Source organism: Manis javanica, chromosome 6 (genome assembly GCF_040802235.1).
Source record: "Manis javanica isolate MJ-LG chromosome 6, MJ_LKY, whole genome shotgun sequence".
Taxonomy (NCBI): domain Eukaryota; kingdom Metazoa; phylum Chordata; class Mammalia; order Pholidota; family Manidae; genus Manis; species Manis javanica.
The window spans coordinates 39,829,615-39,847,947 of NC_133161.1; the positions used below are offsets into that span (position 1 = coordinate 39,829,615).

Genomic DNA, 18,333 nt, shown 5'->3' on the forward strand with positions numbered 1-18,333 from the left:
TTCTAAAATAGGCAGAAGAATTATACTTATTCTGTTATGAAAAAGAGACCACAGCCTCCACATTTAAAAGCGAGACTTCGCCATTTACAAGAGTGGCATTGAAGGGAGAAAGGAGAAAAACACTGCCACACTGCAGTGATCGATCAGCCACAGCCCTAAGCCCTCATGTATCAGCATCACCCTCTTTGATATCTGCATATGTCAAAGGCCTCCTCCAAGACTTGCCTTTGGTCAAGCAGGGGAGAGAGGCCCAAAGATACTCAGGGTGGGTACTAAGTTAAGGCTACTAAGAACATTCCTTTCAACATAACACCTTGTGGAGTTACACCTTGGGAATCTTGAAAATGACTACCATATTTACCCAGGGGAGTAGAACACTGAACATTTACGAAGGGGTCATAGCATTGTCTAGGGAGCAAAATGTTAGCATTTCTCTGTTAGTTGACATTTTTAACTTTTGGTTAATGAGGACTGATTTTCTCTACTCAGAGGGTTGCTGTGAGAACAAATAGCATAGAATAGGGGCTTGCAGACTGTTCTTGTAAAGGGCCGGGTAGTAAATGTTTTAAGGCTTTACAGACCATATGCAAAAGCTGCCACAAACAATATATAAATAAGTAAGAAGGGCCGTGTTCAATAAAGCTTTCTTTGTCAACATTGAAATGTGAATGTCATGTAATTGTTACATGTCACAGAATATTATTCTTGTGATTATCTTTTAAAGAAATGATTTAAATATGTGAAAAAAAAACTTCTAAATTCACAACTGTACAAAAATAAGTGGTGGACCTGATGTGGCCCTGGAGCTATAGTTACCTCTCACTTAGAACAGCTGTTGGCACCCACTAAGGCTGTGTGTGCATTGGCTGACACCCCCTCAGCCGGAGCTGTTACCACCATCAGTACCATCTCTATGCCAGGGCCGGGCAGCACAAGGTCCTGGAGGAGGCTGTGTTGCAGCACACAAACCCCCTCCTCCCTTTGGCGTCTGGGGGTCCATCTGTAGCAGCGGCAGGGTGACCCACTCCTACCTCCAGCATGGCAAGGAGGTTTTGTCTTCCAGGCCTGTCATGGCTCCCTTAGCAAAGGCTGCCTGGAGAGCTGCGCTGGGCCTGGGGTGAGGGAACGGGTTTTCTGATTGATTACTGGGCCTGCTCTGGGGTGCTGGTAGCATACTTCTGCATCCTTTGATGGATCTTTTAGATGGTGCTCTTCCAGGGGGATGGGTAAAAAAGGAAGATGCAGAAACCCACTGTGTATGACTAATGCTTGTTCACCTCTTGTTTTAAAGTGACAGAGGGTGGGAGGAAAGGGGTTCTAAAAGGAGCTGAGATATTTGATAATCTTGATCTGAGCAATGGTTACATGTGTGTATAAACATGTCAGAGTTCATCAACTATACACTAAGATTTGTGCATTTTATTATATGTATCTCTCTATGTGAATATACATATACCTATATACATATATATATAAAAGGATATGTTATCCATATATACAATGAGCTGGGATTTAAGGGAAAAACACATAAGGTGTTGCCACTGTGAGCCACGGTGCTTGGATTGTTCAGAATCCTGCACGTGCTCATCTCTGAAGAAAAATTGCAAATGTCTTTATAAACCTTGGCAGCATTATTTAATTATTCATGAAGGCTTTAAAAAAATATAACCAGCTTCATTTTAAAGGAAATTTATTCTCAAGGCATTTTTTAATTGAGTTTTTATGATAATTTTTTGAGTTGAATGTTGAATCAACATTCTGAATAAATAGTGCTCATGTTGATCGTTTTATTCAGTAAGTCTTATCTCCACTTCTTCAAGATAATGAAGTGAGAGTGAACCTGGATTTTCCTTAATTGTATACATGACAGTGCATGGTATTTTCTGACCTTTTAAGAGAAATTTTTAAGAGGACACTATTTTTAAACTAAAGAAGTTTGCCTTAAACCCAGAATTTCCAGTGTGAGGTCTTCCATTATGTGTGTATGTGAAGTTATTTATGACTCTACGTGTATGTGTGCATGTGCATATTTCAAAGCTATATTGTTAAGTCTTTTAATTCCTTGCTTCTGACACAGAACTTTCTTGAAGGCTAGTACCACTTCATTTCAAATTCATATTTGGATGAAATTTATCATGCCTGTCTCCCACAGTGCCTTGCACAGTAGTAGACATATCCAAAATTACTTGATGGGAACAGAATAAACCAGGGGCTGCAGGCATCGAGAGGCATTTTCCCCAATCCTCTGCCCTTTTAGTTGTGTCTATAGCACTGCTGCTGTACATCCAGTCCTTGCTTCAGTATTTCTGAGGATAGGAACTTCTCTACTAATCCTGTTTTCTGTAGCTGCACAGAATAATATTAATCCTTCAGAAACCTAAAGCCAGTAGCAGCCCACCCCCTTCCCATATCCACAACCATACCACAAACACCTTTCTTCTTTTTTCCTGGGCTAATTATCTGTGGGGAAAATGAAAGGTCCTATGGCCAGCATCCTCACCTGACCCTAAACTACTTGATGATGTAACTGGCCTAATGCTAGGCTAATGCTTCCACACCTGTAGGCAATAAGCTATTATTGACTGTGTCACTATAGAAAGAACTCTGGGCGGAGGCAGAGATGGGGTTGGAATATGGGCCTGCAGACAGCTGGATGCAGGCATGATACAAATGCTCAACCTACTGCCATGCAAATGAAACTGGGTATGAATGCTTTTACCCCCAAAACATTCTGTTGTTATTTCTATGAATCCATAGTGAACTTGTGTGAGGCACAAACCCTCAGGCAAGGCAATATCTAAAAGTTTTTTCTAACTTTTCTGACAAACCTTTCTGTTCAGACCATTTTGCTTCTTCCAGGCCACCCTTTTGTGCATGGTTTCCTGTGCGTCAGGAGTGGCTTGCAGTGTGTGCCAGAACTGTGTCTTGTGTCTAGATGTACCCAGTCAGTAATGACCTCCACTGTTCTTCATGTTGTGCTCCTGTTTATGAAACCCAATATGTCAGCGTCTTCTGACTGCCATCTAAAATCGACTCCTACTGGACTTACTGCCAACTTAAACTCTTGGTTAACAGTCTGAAGGGTAACGGACTCTAAAGTTTCAGAACAGTCCCAGGTTGGGGGTTCACTTAGTGACTGGGTCGTTGTGGATGGTCCCAGAGTTCAGTTGAACCAAGAGTATTACCCAAAAGATGATTGTGGGCTTGCCGAAGAAGGGAAAACAGAGCCAGTGAAGGTCAGGAGGTAGCAAGTGGGTGAATGGAATTAGACTAGCAGAGGTATTAGGGTGGGCAAGGAGGAGAGAACGTGCCCTCCAGAGGCAGGCACAGTGGGGAAGTGATGTGGCTTAGAACTGTTGTTCGGGACCGTTAGCATCCTCCTGGGTGCTTCCTGCAGGTCTTCGGTGCTCTGCCTGAACAAATCAAATTTTAATGATGAGGAGATGGGCTCTCATGAATTATTCATAAGCCAGGTTTCTCTTATTCTGTGGATAACCACTTGAATTTTAAAAAAGTCTTTTTACAGGACTTCACATTTTTTCTAATTAAACTTCTTGTGAATAGGGTCCATCTTCCTATTCTCTAAAGACCTTTTGTACCTAAGTAGGAAATAAGACTCCAGAATTGAAGTGGTGACTCTGCCACTTACTAGCCGTGATCTTTCACAGGTCGCAAGTTCTGCCCCTCATCTGTAGGGAGAGAAGAATAACATTTACCCCATTCATAATGCTTACCTTGTTGGGTAGTTGAGAAGATTAAATGAAATCACCATTTGGAGTGGCTGGCATGATGCCTACCAGACTGAGACCCACCTGGTCACAGTTATTTTTTTGCTCAGCATATTCACCCACTATTAGGTCAAATTTAGCTTCTCTCTATTCGTCCAAACTATTGATTTTTATTGAATTTAATGGAGAGAGTTCAAGGCCAGAATCCAGAGATTTGTAAAGGCTACATCTAGGACTTTTTGGAACATTAATCTATATAGGGGGCTCACAAAGTTGAATCCCATCAAGAGCTTCCTTATATAAATGTGTGAAGCAGCCTGGTAAGAGAGTGGTGGAACCTGTCAATTCAGATAATGCATATCCTATCCAGAGCAGGCATTTTAATAAAACTTGGTGTCTAACCAAACATGTGGTACATGGAAACAAAGTTCCAACTCTGTCAGCTGATGGATATTGGTCCCTAACATACTTTTGCATGTTTAGAGCAGTTCTTCTCAAGGTATGGTCCAGAGACCAGGAGCAGCTCCCGGAACTTGTATGAATGCAATTCTCAGTCCTTACCGCAGACCTAGTGAGTCACAGACTCTAGGGTGGGGCCCAGCAATATGTTTGAACAGACCCTGTAGGAGACTCTAATCCTGCTAAAATTTGAGACCCACTGATTGGGAAAAGTGTTCTTAACACTGGCTGGGCACTGAAATCACGTGGGGAGCTTTAAAAGGCCAGTTACTTGGTTGCCTCCTACAGAATCTCGTTTACTGATTTGGGGTACAGCCTGGACATCAGGATTCTTCAGAGCTCCCCAGGGGATTTTCAGATGCATCCAAGGTTGGTAACTGCTGTTCTAGGAAGCCTGTTGTAACACCCATACACTCCTTTCTCCTGGGTGGGGAGGTGAGGAGTGGGAGGCATGTGTCATTTGACTGAACTCCCAAGCGATCTGCTACAACCATCAAATCTTACTTCCCCTTGGAGAACATGACCTTAAACTACCAGCTTCAAGAAATATCCCTGATAGGGCTTTTTGTAGACTGAGTAAATATTCTCTCAATGCAGTTTGTTTAAAAGGTTGCTTTTAATGCTATATTTGTTCAGCAAATGTAGGCACTTATACAGCACAGATATTAACTCCTAAATCCGCAAAGGCTTTCCCCACGATATGCCATCTGTCAAGCATTATTGTAATCATCTCTTTATTATCCACTCTAATGAAGGACTAGCATGGCATTGGTAATTGAAAAACACAGCTCATTTAAAATCATTCAGGCTAGTGCTGGCACTGCTTCCCCATCCAGGAAGCATTGAAGAGTAGAAAATATTGACTGATTACAGTTTCCTGCCCTCCTTGTGGAGGTGCTGATACATTTTATTTTAGTTAGAAATCTGAGCGATAAGAGGTGTGAGAGGCTTCTAAATTATAATTACTTTTTCTGAATTACAAGAGTCTGCTTTCTTGATGAGAGGCCAAAGCACAAAGCAGATAAGTAGCAAGTATATTTAAAATGCATTTGCACCTTGGAACCAGTGCGTTCAAAGCATGGTGTAGGTGAAGCTGAGTGGGATTCTAGGGATCAGTGGGTCAGAGTCTATATCTTATTCTGATGCTCCCTGTATTACTTGGAACGAGCCATTCAGGCCACCAGTGGGTCTCAAAGTGTGGTCCTCAACCAGCAGCATCTGCATCACTTGGGAATTTGTTAGAGATGCAGATTCTCAGCCCCTACCCCAACCCTTCTGAATCAGACTTTGGGATGAGACCAACAATTGGTGCTTTAACAAGCCCTCCAGGAGATTCAGACACCTACTCAAATCTGAGCAGCACTGTTCTCCACCAGGTGTTCAATTTTCTTATCTATAAAATAAGGCAACCAGCCTAGATTACATTTGAGGTCCACTCCAGCAATCTAATGCCACGGGTGTGTGGGCCTGAAACAGATTGAAACATTCTCTTAAATCTGCAACCACACATCCAATATCTAACAGATTGGTACCTTTAGCTGGTTGATGCCATTTTCCAAAAGTGGAAACCCTGGTGCTCGGGGAAGGGCAGCAGCCGCTACCCCTTTCTCCAGGGGCTGAGAGCTGTCTGATGTGATTCAGGGGCAGCACTTCTGCAGGAACTAACAAATGGCATTCCAGAAGGATGTACAGAGGTACACAGCTTTTGCAGTAAAACAAGGGAAAATTTCAAGCCATTTATCAAAGCTCTTGCAGCTTCCACTTCAAGACAGGTGGAAAAAAATAGCAGGGAACAAGAAAAGAAAAGAAATCTGTATCCAGAGCATCTCATAAATAAGAAAGGAGTGGGGGAACTGTTGGCCTTGTCGGGTTTTCAGAGTATTTTTGTCACAGTATAGAAAGCTTTCAAATGTTTCAGCTTGTAATTCTTACACTCTTTCCATTATCAAGAATCTGTGGTTGTAAAATCACTTCACTGGCTATTAAAACCAAAAGAGGAAAAAGGAACCAATCATTTCAAGGAGTGAGATGCTGCAAAATGATATACCTGGAGTTCAAGAACAAGAGAGAAAAATAAAAACATAGTTTAGCCACAACGACAAAATACTTTTTTTCATCTAAAATGCAGTGATGCTTCATAATTGAGGGCAAGTCATAGAAAATCAAAGGCAATTTACAAACTGGCTTTTGTTTAGTAAGAATGTACTTTTTGAAGACAGTCAGACATGGTTTATTGAACATGAGAGAGACTTTGGTCTGTTATGGCTGGGAAGGATGGAGAAATCACAGGTTTTATTTTAAAAAGGATGGATCATAGGCCCATGTTGTCTGAGTGAATGATGTTGATTGAGGAGAACCACAACATTGGAGGACCTGCCTTGGAAATCTTTCTGAAATTCCCAGAGGGTCAGGTTGATCAACAGCTTGATACCAAAGTCCTGGTTAAAAGCTTGTACTCTGAGTTCATATTCTGGCTCTGCCACATCCTGGTTCAGAAAGTTTGGACAAGCCACCCAGATGCTCAGTGCCTTAGTTTCCTTTTCTGTCAAAGGAGAATAATAGAACCTGCTTTATGGGAGTTTTATGCAGATTTAGAATTAGCATATGCAAGATGTTTTGTGTCATGCCTGGCACATAGCAGGCATTATTTTATTGGGGTTATTTGCTAAGTAGCTGTATGGTTCTTCAAAAGAACACTAAAAATAGTTTCTGAACTGTAAGACCTTTTGAAAACCTTTCTGAACTGCGCCCTAGTTGATAACCCCAATGTGTGCCTAAGGCAGGGTGTGATTGACGGAAGGAGGCTTTGAGGAGGTCCTGGGAGCACAGTTCAAACAAGACTGATGACTCATGAGCCATGGGGACTTTCTCCCTGGTTAACTTCGCTAACACATGGCTTTGGCAGGGTTGTTCAAACCTGATTCAGAGAAACTAATTTTTGTCATTTGGTTTCCTTTTTGTGTATTTATTTTTGGAATAGACTCATAGACCAACACTAGAAATAGGTCTGAAACACATCTTGTTTTTTACTCCTAGGTTTGGCACATTCTCCTTTGTTGGCTGGACCATGCTGCATAGCAGCTAATATTGATTAGCATACATTTTTCTCAAATAAACTTTTCTCAGGCTGTGTAAAGTCAGAATGCTAGCAGTACCAAAAAAAAGTGCATTTAACTTACAAAGTGGTGGTAAGGAAAAAAGTAGGAGCAAACAATACATTGTCTGCTCTGCCAAGCCAACGTTGTGAGGCCCTGGACAAGCTGCTTCTCTCACTGGAGCCAGTTTTCTCATCAGTAAAATGGGCACAACAGTAATGCCCACCACCTACTTGTTAGATGAGATCATACATAAAACACAAACTAGAGCAAGCCCCTAGAAAGTACTCAGCAAATAAACCTATTTTTTACTTGCTTTCATGGAAATCTAAGGAATTAAAGTCAAAATAATGAAGGTAGGAGTAATGGAGGAAGTTCTACTTTTTCTTCTAAAGAACTAAAAACCATTTTGAAATCTTTAATTGCAAGATACTTTTTAGACTAAATCTCTGATCGTTATTTCCAGCATTTTGATTTTCCCTCCCACTATTGAATACAAGCTGACCCTTTTTGCTCCAGTGTCAGATTCAAGCTGAGCTCCACTGCACTTGATGTGTCCAGTGATTTTCATTTTTGTTACAACTGCATTTATTTTGTGAGATGTATCTTTGTGATCATAAGTGGTAGTACTTTGGTACTTAAACTCTCTAACACCTTAAATCAGGATAGGATCTAAAAGAAAATAGTGAAGTCACTCCACTGACCCAGCTTACTGAGATTTGGGCAGAGATGTTCTAGAAACTGGAACTGTGGCCTGGTGGCAACACCACTGACCTGTAGTTTTAGATGTTATTTATTAGCTCATTTAACATTATTCAAATCAGCACTGATATACTCTTGAATAATGTAGAAAATTGTGGGTGATTTGAACCTTGAACAAGGAGACAAGAAGACCTTCCTGTACTTGAATTAGAAAGTATGGCAGCTAACCAGAATTTCCTTGGCAAATCAGAGATTCAAGCTTTTATTAATAAGGATTTGAGAACAAAACAAAAATATGTAATTTCATGCAAATCACCTAGACTATGAGGTAGAAGGAATTTTCTTTACCATTTCTTTTTCATCTCTTTAACAACAAAAAAATGACTTCCCTTAAGTCATTCACCATTTAGATCTTAATTTTCAGGACAGATCTTGGTGATCATTTTCTGTGATTAATGGTGGAGAATGGTTTGCTGCTCTGAACAAGAGTCTGATGATGTTTATGGGGTGAACTCAAGCATGTAGAGAGTTTGTTGGACATATTTATAAGTATTATTTTGTCTGTGTGTTCCTCTGTGCTGTGTCTGGTGGCCACAAGGCTAGGAGAGTCCCTGAGAGTAGAGAGATGTCAGGACCCTGTGGACATCTGAATTTTATCAAGTGTCTAGGCTCGGAGGCCCAGAGACTGTGTAGCCCTGGACAGTTCACAAAGTCCATGGACAGCTGGAACCATACTTAACCCTCACACATGAGGATAAGGAAGTTAAGGTGCAGAAAGGTAAATGGCAAAGATGTGGCTTTATCCCAGGTCTTTGTTCCCAAATGCTACTGGTTCCACTAAAGCACAGCCAGTAGAAATATAGTCTTTACATTACTGTCTTTTTCCCTCAGTGTTACATGTCTAAGAATAATCCTGTATTTTGATCTTCAGCTGAGTTTCTTAACCCTGGTATGAAAGCTGTTTTTGCCACACCTGTAGAAAAAAAGCCTCTACCACCAAACTAATAGGTTTACATGGAGGTAGAAAATGTTATTCTACTGGATTATCTGGAGCTGGTCTTGTGGTCCTTTGGTCTGGAGGAGGAAGCCAGACATCTGGTGGCTAGTGAAATCTGCTGAAGAACTAACCTGATCAAACATTTTATTTTAATGACAGAATCATGTCAATCCTGCCATGGACTTTACCCAGACTCCACCTGGAATGTTAGCCCTGGACAATATGCTGTACTTTGCCAAGCACCACCAGGATGCCTACATCCGGGTAAGCACGCTTCCCCTTCCAACTACTCTAAGTTTCCTACTGCATTTTAATTTCAGAATTACAGATATGGAGGGATTACCTTTAGAAAGTGGCCCCAGATTTTGGGCTTTCATCACTCATTAAGATAAAAATTTAAGTGAAATTAATCAGGGATACTGAAATATATTTTTAACTTAAAATTTTTCTTTCACCTGATGACATTTGAAGTAATACAATAGATACTGGAAAATATTTAATGTAGTTTAATATTGAATTATGACCAAAACTCTTAAAAGTCAAATAACAACAAGGAGGAGAAACAACTGCACAATCCCAACTCTTCAGTAGACCTCAGACTTACTCAACTTCTTGGAAAAGAGGCCCAGGATTCTCTCTGGCACAGCTTCTCTTCGATCTAATGTACTTCAGTCTAACTATACAATACAATAAATTTTAAAAAAAAGAATGGGAAAAGTCAGGGTGGGGGGAAGAGATGCCTTCTCTCATTTCGTAACAGACTAGTGACACTCCAACTACCAAGGTAGATTCCTCTGTGGGTGCAGCCGGAAGAGAAATGCCAGGTGCCACCTGCTGATGGGGCAGAGCAGGTGTGGGAAGGAACAGGTGGGATGGCGGCATAGGACCCCTGCCCTTCAGGGCTGCTCCCTTTGAGGCTCTGGGTGTGTGCTGCCATCTGTCCCCTGTCCTCCGGGAGAGGAATCCAGGTTCAGCTGGGATGAGGGATACCCATCCAAGGTTGAGATGGAGGAGGATATGAATAAGGGGGGCAAGGGAACTGAGAAGTGGTTAAAATGATGGCTAATGTCAGCTTAGAAAATATTTGACGAATGAATTGCCTAATGTATGAAGAGTAAGGCTGGTATTAAAATAGAGTAAAAGTCCGTTACTCTGACATTCTTTGTTGGGTCTCTCTTGGCACTGGCTTCCTGCGGCCTGGGTTTGAGAGCTGACACTGTTGCTATCTTGTGATGTAAGAGGGGGCGATCCCTTTTGTCAAGGTTGAAGTTTCTCCTCTAAACAAGGGAGCTGTATTCTCCCAGGCGCATCTGGGAACGTGCGGGTGTGTTTTTTTGGTAGTTACCATGCCCAGTGAAGTGCTATTGGCCAGAACCTGTAAGACCTGGGGCAGTCTGCCCAGTGAAAAAATTGTCCTATCCAGTAGTAGCCCCCTTAAAAAATGTCATGCTAGGTCTCTGAGTTCCCTTTAGGCACTATATGTGTTTTTCCATATATGCAATTTGACAAGCTTTGACTTATACTGAAATATTATTTATAATTTGATTATAGAAGTGATTTTATGCATTTCTCTGAAAGGTTTGGTATCAGGTGCTTGGTCAGAAATGCAGTCTTTCATAAGAAAATTGTTTTTCCATTAAAGTTTAATTTGGCTTGTATGTGTATATATTTATTGCACAGTTTTTTTTCTAGGAATGTAATCTGTTCTCACAGCAAGCAAATAAATCTTTTTGAGATACCATGTAGTATAGCCTTGGAGAGTTGAGTGTGAAAAGAAGAAACCAAATAGAATTTGAATTTAGCATTAACTGATAAATGTTTGTGGATGGATGTTCCTAAAATTAGAGCTTATTGATACTAAATGTATTATTAATTGCATAAGAAGCATATGTCTCATGAAAATTAATTTAGGGTTTTAAGCCCATTTCCCTCAATGTGTTCTCTAAACTGTTATACATGAAAGTGACACCATGGCAACCTGACAGAAGTCTATCTGATAGAGACTTATAAAAAGCCTATTGGTAAAGAAAATGTGGCCTTTTGGGTCCACATGCCCTTTTCTTTATTGGTTAGCAAGTCCTATAACTGAGATGCGTATTATTTTCTCAAAAGTGTTCCTTTCCTGATAGTTTCTGTGTCCCACCTGACTTTGGGGCATTCACCACTGGATGGAAAGCTAAACTTATTTACATGACTAGATGGGGTTAGGAGATCATCTATAAAGTCTAAGGTATTCCGCAGGAAGTGCTTTGATGGCTTTGAAAATATATCCCAGTAGTAGTGAAATAGTGATGTAGACAGTGAAAATAGTCACTCCAGATAGCTAATTAAATTTTGATCTATGAGCTGAGTGGTCTTCTCTGAAACATAAACATTAAATAAATTTACATTTTGATAAATTTCATTTTTTTCTTGACCAGACAGTGCTCCTGCCTGAATGTAATTATTTGTTATTTACATCTTTCATTCAATAAACACTTACTCTGTACCTGAATGTAGCCTCACCAATCACTTTGCCAGTCAGATTTATGATTGAGATTTTTAAGAGGAATTGTCTCACATGCAGACACACACAAATACACACACACACACACACACACACACACGCATATGCACACGCACACATTCTCCATCTTTAGTCTCGATACCCACCCCCTACAGCTGTCATGTTCCCTCAGATTCTGTGTATCTGTATTTTTCCAAGTTGTCTTCTTGCCCCATTTTCTAACTCCCCTGCCACTCCCTTTTCAAACCCCTGCACCAAGGCTTCCAGGCACTGCCTCTTCCATTGCCTTGGCCTTCTCGTGGACACCAGATGCTGCCTCTTATCCTGCCTGCAGCCCGTGCTGTCCATCTTTGTTCTTTCTTGGCCATTTCTCTTGGTCTGTCTGAAAGTTCTCTCTCCCTCTGCCTCCTCCTCCGATGTACATGAACACAGAGGCTCTGTCTGTGGGCCTTTCTTCCTCTCAGTCACCCAGATTGCACATGTCTACTGAGTATCAAATGCCCAGCAGTGAGCAGGGTGATGGGAGTTCTCCGAGGAACGCGTTACTCATGAGTCCTGTTGTTGACATTTTCTGTCTAAAGAGGGAAAGGAGGGGTGGAGGGGTAAAGCCAGGCACTTAGCAAGCTACTTAGAATGTATTTTGAGTGGACAGGAGGTATACTGGGGTCCCAGGAGAGTCACCAACACCGATGTGGGGGGCAGTCAGGAAAGCTCCCTGGAGGAGGTGTCCCTGCTGCGACCTGCTGGGTAGTGCTGGCTAACTGGGAAAAAGGAAAGGGGCATTGGGAGAGTCCCCACCTAGAGGGAAACATGAGACAAAGGTGTAAAGGTGTGCGCTGCATCCAGGGAACCCAAAATAGTATAGTATGGCTAAAATATATGGGGTGCGGTGACTGTGAGGCAAAGGCAGGCCAGTTCGTCAGGAAGCCATTAGACCACACGAAGACATCTGGTGGAACTTTAAACAAAAGGCAGCAAAGAATTTCTGAAGTGTCAGCTCTCAAACCCGGGCCCCAGTTAATTTTAGAAAATTCACTTTCCTGTGAGAAAACAAATGTGAGAAATAAACACCAGAGGCTAACATAAAATTTGGAAATTACAGAGAAATGGTGGTAACCTGAGCCAGGATGGTGGCACTAGCACTGGGGAGAAGCAATTTGAATGAGTTATTTTGGATGAATATAAACTGGACTCTCTCTGAGAAAGAGGGATCTCACCAGCTCGAGTGAACAGACAGATGGTGGTGTCATCAGTGAGCCAGGCAGTGTGGGCCTGTGAGGAGTAGTCATGTGGGGACAGCCAGACCCTGTGTGCATTGGGTCATCTATCCAGGTGAACATGTCTAGGAGGCAGTGAGACCCATACAGATACTGCATTCTGTGTATTCTACATCCTTAAACTTTCTCATTCCCACTAATCCATTCATCTACATTGTTGCATATTAATGGCCTCCCTACTAAAGTCTGGTATCTTCGAACCCACTTTTCATGCCAGCTCCTGGGACGATCTTTGTAACCAGGGTTTAGAACACTTTGTGGACCACCATTGGCCCACAAGCCTACTTCCTGTGGTACATGGCACATGGTGGGTTTTACTAATTTCTTGTTAATTGAGTAAAAGGTTTCTTTAGTTTTTATTTAAATGGTCTCTGGTCAACAACGATCAATTCATTTTTCTCATCTGAGGATCATGGCCTTCATTCCTCTTAACAATTACAGAAAGGTCTGTTTTTGTGATGTTAATTTATTGATGGGCAGCCTGGTTTCTCGTGTATTACTTGACTAAATTCTGTGACTATACTAAGGAAGGTGGTGGTACTAGACAGGCACACTTGGACAGGCACAGCACGTGAGGAGCAATTGCAAATCTGAGCATGCCACTGCGGAGGCATAGCATGATTTCAGACTTTGGGGTCTTATTTACTCTGGGCATAATTGCTTTTAGTTTTTCAGGAGATGCTTCACTTCCCAGCTCTCCCTGCAAGGCTCTCTCTGTGAGAGGTGGAGGGCGGCACCTGGCTCACTCTCATGATCCTGCTGTCATTATTTCACAGACAGGTTAACAGTACGGAGTTGAGCGTTTTGTTTGTTTTGTTTTTGCTTGCTGTTTTGATTTTGCTTTTTCTTTCCTCTCCCTGAAATGACAGTTCACAGTACCTTGGAAGCTTAGTATATCCATTGGAAATAAAGCCTTTGGACTTGGACCCTATGATCTTAGAACATATATTATTTGTATATTTAATTAGTCATTGGAAAACTACTGAGAAACTCAAATGACTTGGTTTTCATTTAGTTCAAGATTCATGCTGGCTGTTGCAGGAGCCAGATTCAGCCACCAAACAGGAAGTAATGTAAAGAAAACCTCAGGCTCCCAAACAGGTCTAGAGTGGGAGCATAAAAGTAGTTAGGAAAAATGTTACAACTGAAAGAGAGAGTGGTTTCAGGATGAAGTGGTTAATTCTTCATGGTAACATTTACCATCCCCTGGATAACATACGAGTCATACTCTATAGGTTAGTTCAGTCTTCAGGGAAAGCCTATGAGATCAGCATTGTTATCCCTTTTTTATAGATTTAAGAACTGGAACATAGGGAGGTGCAGAGAGTTTCCATTAAGTCAAATAGCCAGTAGACAAGCAGAACTTGAAATTAAATCATAGGCCTTCAAATCTCAGTCTCTTTCCTGTCTGCAGCACCCTGTCTCTGGGTTTGCAGTGTGATGGGCACAAGAGTGCTGACCTTCTTGACATGGAGAGGAAGGGAACAAAGAAGAATGGTTAGAAGACATGGAAAGTTGATGGTGACATCAAACAAGTGTTTGTACTCAGTTATGATCTTCCTAAACCTAGCATGGTCAGAGTCATGCCTACAGAGGTGGCACCTTCTCTTTCCATTTTATTATCACCTTATATACAATATCACATTATCTTATTTAGACTGTAAAACCTTTGAATTCCAAGGATGTCTTTTCCCTATTCATCACCATATTAACAAATATTTGATTAACACTCAAATGATGTTATTTAAAGGAATAAATGAGCCTGGTGAAATATTCCTGCAGAACTTCCCAGATTTCAGATGTGGTGGTAAGTTTCAGACTAGGGACGTGATAAGTGACAAACAGAAGTATTTCAGAAGTTCAAGGGAGGTTCAGAACCTAATGTCAGTCATCTGGTCCCCTCTTGGCACTTCAGCCAGACAGAAGTATGCTGTGCATTAATCTCAGACCCTAAAAATGTCAGGTAGGCTATTTAAATGTGCAGCCACAAAAGCCAAATGCATGCAAAAGAGATGCTTCTATTTTTGCTGGTGTCTTTTTCAGGGGAATAAAATTCACACAGAAAATGAAAACAGTCCATCTACTTAGATGATAAAAAGCATCCAACTAAGGGAAGAGAACTCCCTTTCAAGATTCACATTTAGTCATTCACTGACTCATTCAGGAAATATTATCAAACACCTATCATCTGTGAAGCTGGTGCCATGCATGGTGGGTGTGGTAGTTAATAACAAACGTAGGGTCTAGTTCTTAGATACCAGAAAATAGACTAGCAAGCAAAGAAAGAGAGTAGGCTTGTTTTTTTTAATCTGATTTACTTCCCCACATGCTGGTTTCCTTCTGGATTTTTAGATGTGACCTGTTCTGGGAACACCTATCAAGTCATAAAAGTTTTACTTGATATTTCTTTGCATTTTTCCACCGTAGATTGAGCAGGTAAATATTTCACTGTTTTACAAATTACCATACAGTTAAATATATCAGAACCACTTAGAACTTGCTTCCTTTCCAGTGACCTAATTTTAAACAATGTCACTACTCCTTAGAGAAATAGTCTGGTGGTGGGTCAACACAGAAAAGAACAAACCTGGCCCCTCTTGTATGTTTTTCTTGGTATAGTACTATTTCATCAGTAAAAGATTTTCTTAATGAACTTTTGTCCAATCAACTACAGAATTTATAAAATCTTGAGACTTCCAGTAACAAAATAAAAAGTAAATTCTGATTACTGTATTCAAGATGGTGGAGTGAGAGGTGAGACAGAGAACTCCTCCCCAAATCACATATAATACAAAAATGTAGTTAATACAACTAATTCTAAAAGAGCAACAGGAAAGAAGGCTGCACCAGATTGCATACACCTGGAGAACAGAGCAGACCTCATGAAACAGGGTAACATACCAAAGCCTTGATCTGGTGGGACCCAAGCCTTTCCCCCACCCCAGCTCACTGGTGAGAGGAAGAGAAACAGAGCAGGAAAGGGATGGAAGCCTAGGACTGCTGAACATCCAGTCCTGGAGAACTGCTTTGGGAGTACAAACCTACATTGCATGGTGCTCTGGAGATTAGTGGGGTTGGAAAGCTAAGACAGGCAGAATACTTGGGGAGACTGAATTCCAGCCATTTGTGGAGGACAGGGATCCACATCTGACCGCTCTGGGACAAAGGAAAGGCAGGCGGTCTGAGAGGCCTCCTAGCAGTGAGAGGGCTGTTGAAGGGGCCGGGTTTGCCCGTAGCTTGCTGCATGGGAGAAGGGATAGATGGACAAGGTTGTCTGGGTGCACTCTGCCCAGCAGGTTGGGAACTTTCAGGAGCTTCAGGTGCTCAATACCCCTGACTGGCTATGCAGTTCCGAGGCCCCCACACAGCCTGCTGCACCTTCCTCCTGGCCTGCTGGCACTGGCTCCCAAACCGGCAGTCCCCACCCTGGCATCAGGCCAGCCAGAGGGAGGCCATACCTATGGCAGCTACAGGCACAAAGTGTAGAGGTTTACACCTGTGTGCTCTGCCCACTGGTTCTGACAGTGCATACAGGCACTGCAGCTGGGAAGCAGGAAACAGCTCTCTCCTCCCCGCAGGCACCAGCACTGTGGCCCTACAACCTGTGACATCACTTCAGGGGCTGAGCAGCTCCAGAGACTAGAGCTTCTGGGCACTAGAGGGTGCCACATACAAAGGAACCTGGTTCAAACAAAAATCTCAGAAACACCAGAAAAAGGGCAAAATGAAACTGAACTCATCAATCTTCCTAAAAGAGAGTTCAAAATAAAAATTATAAATCTGCTCATGGAGGTACAGAAAAATATTCAAGAACTGAGGGATGAATTTAGAATGGAGATTCAATAATTAAGAAATTCCATATCTGAAATGAAACACACAATGGAGGGATTTAAAAGCAGATTAGAAGTAGAAGAGACGGTAAATGGAATAGAAATTAGAGAAGAGGAATACAAAGAAGCTGAGGCACAGACATAAAAAAGGATCTCTAAGAATGAAAGAATATTGAGAGAACTGTGTGACTAATCCAAACAGAAAAATATTCTCATTATAGGGGTACCAGAAGAAGAAGAGAGAGGACAAGGGATAGAAAGTGTATTTGAGGAGGTAATTGCTGAAAATCTCCCCAATCTGGGGAAGGAGATAGTCTCTCAGGCCATGGAGGTGCATAGATCTCCTAACACAAGGGACCCAAGGAAGACAACACCAAGACATATAATAATTAAAATGGCAAAGATCAAGGATAAGGACAGACTTTTAAAAGCAGCTAGAGAGAGAGAAAAGATCACATATAAAGGAAAACCCATCAGGCCATCATCAGACTTCTCAGCAGAAACCTTACAGGCCAGAAGGGAGTGGCATGATATATTTAATGCAATGAAGCAGAAGGGCCTTGAACCAAGAATACTCTACTGGCAAGAATATCATTTAAATTTGAAGGACGGATTAAACAATTTTCAGATAAGCAAAAGCTGAGAGAATTTACCTCTGCAGTGCTTTTTGGAGGGACTCCTATAGATGGAAGTATTCCTAAGGCTAAATAGTTCTCACCAGGGGAAATAAAAACACAGCAAAGAAAGTAGAACAATTAATTACTAAGCAGATGCAAAATCAAATCAACTATCCCCGAAGTCAATCAAGGGATAGACAAAGAGTACAGAATATGAAACCTAATATATAAAAAATGGATGAGGAAGAAAAATGAGGAAAAAAGAAAAAGAACCTTTAGATTGTGTTCATAACAGCATTCTAAAATTAGACTGTTAGATAGTAAGGGAATTACCTTGATCTTTTGGTAACCACAAATCCAAAGCCTGCAATGGCAATAAGTACATACCTATCAATAATCACCCTAAATGTAAATGGTTTCAATGCACCAATCAAAAGACACAGAATCACTGAATGGATAAAAAAACAAGACCCGTCTATATGTTGCCTACAAGAGACTCACTTCAAACCCAAAGACATATACAGACTGAAAGTTAAGGGATAGAAAAAGATATTTCATGCAACTAATAGGGAGAAAAAAGCAGGAGTTGCAGTACTTGTATCAGACAAAATAGACTTCAAAACAAAGAAAGTAACAAGAGACAAAGAAGGACATTACATGATGATAAAGGGGTCAGTCCAACAAGAGGATATAACTATTATAAATATCTATGCACCCAAAACAGGATCACCTACATATTTGAAACAAATACTACCAGAATTAACGGGGGAAATGGAATGCAATGCATTCATTTTAGGAGACTTCAACACACCACTCAGTCCAAAGGACAGATCAACCAGAGAAAAAATAAGTAAGGAGACAGAGGCACTGGACAACACACTAAAAACAGATGGACCTAACAGACATCTACAGAACTCTACACCCAAAAGCAGCAGGATACATATTCTTCTCATGTGCACATGAAACATTTTCCAGAATAGACCACACTAGGCCACAGAAAGAGCCTCAGTAAATTTAAAAAGATTGAAATTCTACCAACCAACTTCTCAGATGACAAAGGTATGAAACTAGAAATAAATTGTACAAAGAAACAAAAAGGCTCACAAACACATGGAGGCTTAA

The 18,333-nt window shown here is 41.3% G+C and overlaps 1 protein-coding gene across 8 annotated transcripts in view; it reads left to right on the top strand.

The window, feature by feature from the left end:
* The window catches only part of ELMO1 (engulfment and cell motility 1), a 516,082-nt gene that overhangs the window by 236,925 nt on the left and 260,824 nt on the right, over window positions 1-18,333 (top strand). For all 8 annotated transcript variants that reach the window (XM_017670942.3, XM_017670934.3, XM_037027353.2 and 5 more), the window contains one exon: window positions 9,141-9,245. In XM_017670942.3, coding sequence (XP_017526431.1) covers window positions 9,141-9,245 — 105 coding nt within the window. The remainder of the gene's footprint in view (window positions 1-9,140; window positions 9,246-18,333) is intronic.